The sequence below is a fragment of the Plectropomus leopardus genome, unplaced genomic scaffold, assembly GCF_008729295.1.
Source record: "Plectropomus leopardus isolate mb unplaced genomic scaffold, YSFRI_Pleo_2.0 unplaced_scaffold394, whole genome shotgun sequence".
Taxonomy (NCBI): domain Eukaryota; kingdom Metazoa; phylum Chordata; class Actinopteri; order Perciformes; family Serranidae; genus Plectropomus; species Plectropomus leopardus.
This window is the reverse complement of record NW_024643127.1, coordinates 1-9,631: the sequence shown is the minus strand read 5'-3', so window position 1 is coordinate 9,631 and position 9,631 is coordinate 1. Positions and strand designations below refer to the sequence as shown.

The following is a 9,631-nucleotide window of genomic DNA, read 5'->3' as shown; positions in this document are numbered from 1 at the left end:
GTGTGTGTGTGTGTGTCTCAGAGGTTACAGAGAGAAGATGCGTGATTATCAGTTCAAGCGGCTGAAGTATTTTTACGCCGTGGCGGAGTGCGACTCTGCTGACACCGCCGCCAAAATCTACCAGGAGTGTGACGGCTACGAGTACGAGAGCAGCTGCTCCGTCCTGGACCTCCGGTGAGACGAGGACGCGAATTTGACCGAAACGACTGGAGAAAAGCGTTGATTTAAACTGGAGTTTGTCTGTTTTTGAGCAGCTTTGTTCCAGACGACGTCACGTTTGACGAGGAGCCCAAAGACGCGGCGACGGATGTGAACCTCTCGGCCTACACGCCCAAACTGTTCACCTCAGCGGCCAACGCGACGTCGAAGGTACGAAGACGTAAAGTTACGATCAAAAATGCTGGGGCTGCATGAGTACTTTTACTTGTTATGCTTTGAGTATATTTGATGCAGTTCCGACACTGTAGTATTACTCAACATTTGAAGGTAAGAACACGAACGATGGACAGAATTTAGACCCTCGATGTTAAAAAACAGATTTTTCAAGGACGAGAAGATAAAATAATCCTTAATTAGTCCCACACTGGCGATATTTGCAGTACAGAGAGTACAGGAGAGTAGACAGAGAGAGACAGTAACAATAGTAAAAAAATTATAAACAATATAAAAATATTTTTTTGCCAAGTATAATAAAAACACGGTGTTAGGGCGCCTGCTGGCTCCGTGGACAAGAAGGTGCCAACTCGACAGTCAAAAATATATATATACGAAAAAATAAATAAATAAAATGAAATATTTATTGTATTGTATGAAAATATACATAATATAAAATAAATATATATATTTAAATTCACTTCAGTAGAAGACAAACGTCTCGGGGACTGACGTGTGAGTCTGTGTTTAGGTGCAGCTGACGTGGGACGAGACGGACAGCGAGCGCGTGACCGCCCTGAACAGGAAGTTCACCAAAGACGAGCTGCTGGCCATGGACTTCAACGCCTACCTGGCCTCCTCCAGCGAGGAAGAGGAAGAGGACGGTGAAGACGGAGGGACGGAGTTCGGAGAGCAGGAGAGCGGGAACGCTGAGGCGGCAGCAGGCGGTGAGATACGCCGCAGAAACTCCGAATATTATCAGAGAAAAGCGCGACTTTTCTGACAGTCCGTGCACGCCGTGACGTTTGTTTTCAGATGAGGAGGGGACAGATTTGACCCTGATTTGACTAATATGACCTGTAATCTAAAGACTCTCTGATTGGTCGGGAGACTCTCCGTCATACGTGTCCCCTCCCACGTATAACGGGCTCGCCTTCCCATAACACGCCTACGTGGCCTCGGATTGAAATAATGACGGCTGCAATAGAAATAAAGCTGCTGGTGTTTTGAACATCCGTCGCCATGGTTACTGGGATGTTATCAGAGGAGAAGTCACATGACATCACTCAGTGGAAACACGGTCGGCTCCACGTTGAGTTTTATCGAGATTTTAGAAAACGTCACTTAAGTTTTGCACAAATCTGCAGCAGAAAGTCGCCCGTCGATGTTGCAGCTCTGAGGAGTCTCGATGTGTTTTGATGGTTTTGTAGCTAAAGAGACGGAGGTGAAGAAAGAGGAGGAGCAGGAGGAGAAGAAGAAGAAGAAGAAGAAAAGCGAGGAGCAGATTTCTAAGTACAGAGAGCTGCTGAGAGGCATCCAGGACAAAGACAGGAAGCTGCAGGAGGACAGGGACATGGAGATGGAGATCACCTGGGTGCCAGGTACCACTGCGCTTATTCCAGCCGTCTGGGTCAAAACGAGGGTTTTTTGGTTACGAGCCGAGGTTCGTTTATTAAAATGTGTCCGTGTGCAGGACTGAAGGAGACGACGGAGCAGCTGGTGAAGAAGAAGCTGGAGGGCAAAGACGAGCTGACGCCGTGGGAGGAGTTCCTGCAGAAGAAGAAAGAGCGAAAGAAGCAGAAGAAATCTCAGAGAAACGAGGTGAGGAGGACGAAACCAACAGCATCCAGTTACGAACGCGTTTTTATTTGATCTGTTTCTTCAAAACTCAGAACTCGCTCTTTTTTTAATTATTATTGAGGTTTTTATTTATCCGACTGTTACCACGGAGGATTAAAGCCATAGTTAAGAAAAAAAAGTTCGATTTTTAGAATAAAGTCGTAATATTCTGAGAAAAAGTTGAAATATTTAAAAAAGCAGTAATATTATGAGAATAAATGTATAATAATGTAAGAGTAAAGTCGTAATATTACGAGAAAACAGTCAAAAGTTTTAACAGAAAAGTCATAAATTTACAAGAACAAAGTTATATTGTTATATAACCAAATTCATAATATAATTATAATTAAAAATATGAATTCTCGTTAAATTATAACTTTTTTCTTGTAATATTATAAGTTAATTCTCTTTTCATTGATCACAGAGCAACAAATCAGCAACATTATTATCTGCTGAAGAAGCTGCTCTACTTTTATTTTGAAGGTCAGTCTCTGACTCTTCTTCTGTGGTTTTATGAATCACTTCCGTATTTTCTGTGTATCAGGGAGACGATGAAGAGCTCAGTGACGACGAGCTTCCTCCAGACGTCGACCTCCGTGACCCGTTCTTCGCCGAGGAGCTCGCCGCTGCAGGTGATCACGGCCGTCCGTCGGCGCGGCACAGCAGGGGTTTGTGGGACATGATGGCGTTTTTTTTTAGAAATGAAACTGTGTTTTTTTGTTGCATTCATTGTTCCAAAAACAATTTAGAGAAAGACGCAAACAGAAATTAATCTCAAAATTCGGACAGAGCTGAAAAAACGAACTGAAGGCGATGTTGTGAATCAGCTTTTTTACGGTTCGGAGAGTCTTTGAGTTCAGATGTTTGGCGGCTCGTCGGCGCTCAGGAAGCTTCGGTCTCCTCTGATGTGTCCGCAGACACGAGGAAGAAACAGAAGAAGAAGAAGAAGCAGCGGGAGGAGGAAGAGGAGCGGACAGCTGAGGAGGAGGAGGAGCTGCAGAAACAAAAGGTCAGAGTTCAAACCCAGCAGATCCCCGAGGAAACCGCACGTGATAAACACGTAACTGTGTGTGTGTGTGTGTGTGTGTGTGTGTGTCTGCGTGTGTGTGTGTGTGTGTCTGCGTGTGTGTGTGTGTCTGCGTGCGTGTGTGTGTGTGTCTGCGTGTGTGTGTGTGTGTGTCTGCGTGTGTGTGTGTCTGCGTGCGTGTGTGTGTCTGCTTGTGTGTGTCTGCGTGTGTGTGTGTGTCTGCGTGTGTGTGTGTGTGTCTGCGTGTGTGTGTGTGTGTGTCTGCGTGTGTGTGTGTGTGTCTGCGTGTGTGTGTGTGTGTGTGTCTGCGTGTGTGTGTGTCTGCGTGTGTGTGTGTCTGCGTGTGTGTGTGTCTCTGTGTGTGTGTGTGTGTGTGTCTCTGTGTGTGTGTGTGTGTGTGTGTGTGTGTGTGTGTGTGTGTGCGTGTGTGTGTGTGTCTGCGTGTGTGTGTGTGTCTGCGTGTGTGTGTGTGTCTGCGTGTGTGTGTGTGTGTCTGCGTGTGTGTGCATGTGTGTGTGTGTGTCTGCGTGTGTGTGCATGTGTGTGTGTGTGTCTGCGTGTGTGTGCATGTGTGTGTGTGTGTCTGCGTGTGTGCATGTGTGTGTGTGTGTCTGCGTGTGTGTGTGTGTGTGTGCGTGTGTGTGTGTGTGTGTCTGCGTGTGTGTGTGTGTGTGTGTGTGTGTGTGTGTGTGTGTGTGTGTGTCTGTGTGTCTGTGTGTGTGTGTGTGTGTCTGTGTGTGTGTTTGTGTGTCTGTCTGCGTGTGTGTGTGTGTGTGTGTGTGCGTGTGTGTGTCTGCGTGTGTGTGTGTGTGTGTCTGCGTGTGTGTGTGTGTGTGTCTGCGTGCGTGTGTGTGTGTGTGTCTGCGTGCGTGTGTGTGTGTGTGTCTGCGTGTGTGTGTGTGTGTGTGTGTGTGTGTGTGTCTGCGTGTGTGTGTGTGTGTGTGTGCGTGTGTCTGCGTGTGTGTGTGTGTGTGTGTGCGTGTGTGTGTGTGTGTGTGTCTGCGTGTGTGTGCATGTGTGTGTGTGTCTGCTTGTGTGTGTCTGCGTGTGTGTGTGTGTGTCTGCGTGTGTGTGTGTGTGTGTGTGCGTGCAGGCGGAGATGGCTCTGCTGATGGAGGACGACGCTGACGAGGCCAAACACAAACACTTCAACTACGATAAGATCGTGGAGCAGCAGAATCTGAGCAGGAAGAAGAGGAAGAAGCTGCTGAAGACGGGCGAGCAGCCGCCGGAGGGCGACGACTTCCAGGTCGGTTTAACGACGAGACGTCCGTGTTCGGCCGGAGCAGAGCTCCAAAAATAACACGGCGGGGACGTGGTTCGTCCTGTAGATCGTCCAGATGTCAAAAACACGTTAAATCGCTCAGCGAGGCGGCGCTTTATTGTTATTATTTTATTCTAATTATTCTCCGCGTCTGTGAACCAGCTGACCTGAAGACCTGAGAGCGACACGTTCGTGTTAATATTTCTGAAAGCAAACTCACGACCTGCCTCTAAAATCTGCCTTTTAACTTTTGTTTTATCCTCTCAGTCTGTTTTATTGATTCATATATTTTCTTATTCTGTTTTAGTTTCAGAATTATTTTTAGTGTGTTTATATCTAATATTTCACTGATTTATTTTAAAGATAAAACAATAAAATATGCTAAAATAAGATAATAAAACACTAGTTTTATTATCTTATTTTAGCATATTTTATTGTTTTATCTTTTAGTGTTTTTCACCTTATTTTAGCATATTTTACTGAGTTATTTTTTATTGTTTTATTTATTTTTGACATTTAGCCTCCAAACAGCCGTCACAGTTTCTCGACAGAAATATGTATATATTTATTTATTTATTTTAAACACGCAGTACCTTTGAGGTTATTCTGGAGAGTATTTGTCGTTTTCCTGGATTGTTGTAATAGTAATATATGTATATTTGTCCAGTTCCACATTGATAACAGTACAAAAACATCAAAATTAACCTTTAAGGAGCATTTACAACACAAAAAACATGCGATTAATTGCATCATCGTCCACAGTTAACTTGCAATTAATTACATATTTTTTTGTGTCGCGATCAAATATTTTAATCGAACGACAGCCCTAATATATATGAATATATAAAATATATAATTCTGAAAATTTGAATAAAAAAATAATTGAAATTATCTCCCTGAGGTTTCACAAAGTAAAGGTTCCTCCCATGATGACACTTTGTTTGCTCTTTTTAATTCATTGTTTTTTTGATGATCATTGAAATAAAATATCGATCCAGATAATCTGCAGACTGATAATCCGCCGTCTGTCTGTGCAGGTGGACGTTAAAGACCCTCGTTTCGCCGCCATGTTCACCTCGCACCTGTTCAACCTGGACCCGTCACACCCGAACTACAGGAAGACCAAAGCCACGCAGAGCATCCTCGCCGAGAAGCAGCGGCGACGCGAGGACGAGCAGCGCCGCATGGAGGACGCGCTCAGCGCTCAGAGGGTCAGGCCCACGCAGGGGGAGGCCGCCGCCGCCGCCGGGAGCAAACGTGAAAATGACTCTGACGCTTCAAAAGCGAACGAGACGACGAAGAAGTCGATGGACCCCGGTTTGTCTCTGCTCATCAAGTCCGTTAAGAGCAAAACGGAGCAGTTCCAGGCGCGGAAGAAGCAGAAGCTCACGTAGGTTTGACTCGAACTTTTCTACGGACGCTTTCACGGGAAAACGAAACTCTGCTTCCTTTAAAAATCACAGACAGTCGACTCGATGGAGCGAGTTTTTCATCTTCACGCAGACTCAGCTGCTTCTCTGTTTCATGTGTTTGTACAGAAACAACAAAAAAAATCGATTTTTCAGTAAAGACTGAATCCTGCCGCCTCAGATCGTGTTGAAATGTTTTATTTTTACATCTATAAAATCAGCGTAATTCAACACGTTATTCACATTATTCACAGCTCAGGTTCACAAACTCTACAGTCATTAAAGTCATCGAGATGATCAAAGTTACAGGTTTCGCCTCATGCAAGAACCAGCAGGAAAAACAGATTTTTTTGTTCATTTTTTTGTGGCGCGTACCTGCAGTTTAAGAGAATTTGTAGCATTCGACAATTTTCTCGTACTTTTACTTAATTTTGAATTTGCTTTTTTTCACAATTCACAAGTCTGCATTGTATCAAAGGAGATTTCTTTTTCCAATTATTATTATTAATTTTTTTTTTACATATTTCTGCATGTTAAATTCTCTCTGACGGTAACTCAAAAACTTGGCGGGAAATTTTCCACAAATTACAGGAAATCTGTAGATTAAGAAAGTTATTCTTAAAAATTTATTGAAAAATAAATTTATAGCAAATTATCAAAATCACGTTTAAAATTATGTCACAACATTGTTGTAAAACATTGTTTTTAAGCACTTTTTCCGAGTAGTTTCCTTAAATTTTATTCTTATTATTCTTATAAACTATATTCAGGTATTTTTCTTATACTTTTACTAACGTCTTGCTTATTTTTGGGTCATTTCTTCTTTCGTTGCTCATTGCCTTCTCGTGCTTTTGAAAGAAACGGAGCTGGTTTGTTCGGGTTTTAAAGGGTTAATGCATGCTCAGCATCGTCCTCTGATTCAACAGAGCGAGACGTCATGTCAATTTCAGAAATCGTGCTCTTCCAAAAAACTTAGAAATATGAAGTCAGTCCTTTAATCGAGCCCGCCGACATCGAGAAAGAAACGTCTGTAAATCCGTAAATCATTTAAAACGACTCATTCAATATTTAGATTTAACCGAAATTTGTTACGTTCCCGTCTGCTTGTTTCTGACGGACAGCGTGCTGAGAGAAACTTAATTTTTGCTCTAAAACATTCAGCGAATAAAACGTGACGGTTTTGCAGTAACGATGCTGATAATCTCTCCCGAGACACAAACGCACTTTGCTGTTAATATTGATATTAAAATTTATCAGATTAAAAGCATTTATGAACCAGGTGACTGTAATTTATCGGCCCTTTCATTTGACAGAACGTACTGTGGTTAAAACGTCCTCAAACACCGAAAAATCAAACTCGCTATTTGGGATTAATGCGGATTAAAAAAATAATTTTCCTCATGACAACACGGAGTACAGCAGAAACAAAAATAACTTGTCTCCAGCTCTCATCTGTTTTCAGTTGATCGGGATCAATGATCAGTGATCAATGATCGGTGATAGATGATCGATTGTTTATTCAGCAAGATCAAATCAGGCACTTTATCAGCTGTGTTGGTCTAAAGTTCAGCATCAGTTCAGTGTGAGATTAATTTCAAAACTGAATTTCTCTGCCGCCCTTTTTCACACGGCGGGGATTATTTATCTGTTAAAGGGACAGTTCACCCCAAAATGAAAATTCAGTCTGATTTTCTCGCCCTCATCCCGATGGAAAGACGGGCAAAGTTTTTTTTTTTTGTTTTTTTGCTAATTTTTGTCATTTTTCATTGACTTTGACCACTTTTTCTTTTTTTTTAATAATCCAGTTTGCTCAGATTTCAAAGGGTTAAACATTTGTCTTCATGACTTAATCGCAGAAATTTATTAATTTTAACCCACAACAACAAAAGAAACAAAAAAAGGCTTTCTGGCAGAAATACTTGAAGGCAATTTTTTTCCAAAAGCTAAAGATCACTGAAGTGACCAATCACGGCTGAGCTGCGGCGACGGTCTGAAGAAGGCCGATCAATCGCCATTTCTGAAAGAGAGTCTTGATTTGTCGCCTACGGTCCGGGGTATTCGAACACGGCAGCCGCTCCCATCCCCGTCCCGATGCACATGGACACGACGCCGTACGCCCTGCAGACAGGTAACCACAACAACGCATTTTTAAAAAAACTCTCGTGCGTCTGTAAGAAATGACGCTCGTTTGTGTTTCAGGCGAACCTGCGGCCTCTGCGGCGGAGCTCGTTGAGCAGCGTCACCACCTGTCGAGCACCGGTGCAGCCCAGAGGGTGACCCAGAGCGATGGCGCCTCCGTTAGGATTCACCTTCTCCAGCGGGATCCCCAGCTTCTCCACGCAGTACACCGCCTGCAGCGGCGAAGGGTCAGTGCGACCGAATCACACGGAAAATATTCACACTTAAGGCTCGTGATGTTTTCATTCCCACTGCAGACTTTTGCCTCCGCTCGAAGGTCTCTCTCTAAAACAGTGTCTCTGTTACTCGCTGTGGTCGCCTTTTCGTTATTTTCGGTAGAAAACACTCAAAAACTCCAGAGTAGCAGAGACACAGTTTCCAGAGAGAATGTTTTTGGAGGACATGCAGTAAGAAGATAAATGAACGTATTCGTCGACATTTAGGCGTTAACTCACCTGACTGGCAAAGGCCTCGTTGATTTCGAACACGTCGATATCCGCCACGCAGAGTCCTTTGGAGGAAACAGGTCGAGTTAGAAGAGTCGGTTCAGCCAAAAAGATCGGAAAAGTTGTCAGGATTTTACACAGAAAAGATTTTGAGCTTTGATAATAAAACACACTTTGGTTCACTTTCTTACATTTTGCCGTGTAAATTTGACACGAGGCATTTTCAGACAAAACTACGGAACAGGATTTGGGCCAGACAGGAGAAATAATTTTGAGAGGAATTTTTCGTTGTGCGTGTTGAGAAAAAGTCAAAATGTCCTTAATTATGTTGTAAAAAAAATCAAATAGTTGAGAAAAAAATTAAAACTTTAAAGAATAAAGTTGAAATACATTGTTGGGAAAAGTCGAAGTATTTAGGCCTTTTTGGAAGGATGGAGCGGGAGATCGACAGGCCGATCGGTGTGGCGGCTGCAGTAATGCCGACTCTGCACCGATCTGTCGTGGTGAAAAGGAAGCGGAGTCAAATGTTTTTCGATTTACCAGTCGATCTTCGTTCCTACCCTCACCTATGGTCACAAGCTTCGCCATTTTTTCGACATGCTAAATCATGACTTTGTGTCATGCTATGACCTGACTCTACAGACTATAATATTTGTTTTCAGCCATTTTTGGGGCATTTCAAAATTTGACATTTTTCGCCGTACGCCATGAGATTTTTGGCCATTTTTTTGACATACTAAATAATGAGACTTTTGGCCTTTATTCCCACTTTGTATAACATAACACACGTCTCTACAAGCTATTCTGAGTTGTTTTCAGCCATTTTTAGGAGCAGTCAAATTTGGACTTTTTTTGCCATACTATACTATTGCCTCTTTTGGCCAGTTTTGTGACGTCCTAAATTATGAAGTTTTTGCAGTTTTTGGACTTTATGTCCACTTTGTATAACATAACGCGTATGTCCAAGCTATTCTAAGGTGTTTTCAGCCATTTTTAGGAGCGGTCAAATTTGGACTTTTTTCGCCATACTATACTATTGCCTCTTTTCGCCATTTTTTTGACATAATAAAATATGAAGTTTTTGGCATTTTTTGGCCTTTATTTCCACTTTGCATACCATACCGTGTCATGAAAACCTATTCTAAGTTATTTTAAGCCATTTTTAGGAGCGATCAAATTTTGACTTTTTTCGCCATACTATACTATTGCCTCTTTTCACCATTTTTTTGACATCCTAAAATATGAGGTTTTTGGCCTTTTTTGGCCTTTATTTCCACTTTGTATACTATAACGCATCAATAAAAGATATTCTAAG

The 9,631-nt window shown here is 42.5% G+C and overlaps 2 protein-coding genes across 2 annotated transcripts; one reads left to right on the top strand and one right to left on the bottom strand.

The window, feature by feature from the left end:
- The first annotated feature begins 24 nt into the window (after positions 1 to 24).
- Positions 25 to 6,036, top strand: esf1 (ESF1, nucleolar pre-rRNA processing protein, homolog (S. cerevisiae)). Its single transcript, XM_042482149.1, has 9 exons — positions 25 to 174; positions 255 to 369; positions 905 to 1,100; positions 1,584 to 1,754; positions 1,847 to 1,974; positions 2,537 to 2,624; positions 2,910 to 3,001; positions 4,113 to 4,268; positions 5,321 to 6,036. Exons 1-9 carry the CDS (start codon positions 38 to 40, stop codon positions 5,675 to 5,677), a joined length of 1,440 nt encoding a protein of 479 aa, XP_042338083.1. The 5' UTR covers positions 25 to 37; the 3' UTR covers positions 5,678 to 6,036.
- A 478-nt stretch (positions 6,037 to 6,514) lies between these two features.
- Positions 6,515 to 8,381, bottom strand: LOC121938996 (3-ketoacyl-CoA thiolase A, peroxisomal-like; the record flags this gene model as incomplete). Its single annotated transcript, XM_042482148.1, has 3 exons — positions 6,515 to 7,810; positions 7,898 to 8,043; positions 8,326 to 8,381. Coding segments are annotated over 3 exons (278 nt in total), but the record flags the coding sequence as incomplete, so codon positions are not given.
- Positions 8,382 to 9,631: the final 1,250 nt, after the last annotated feature.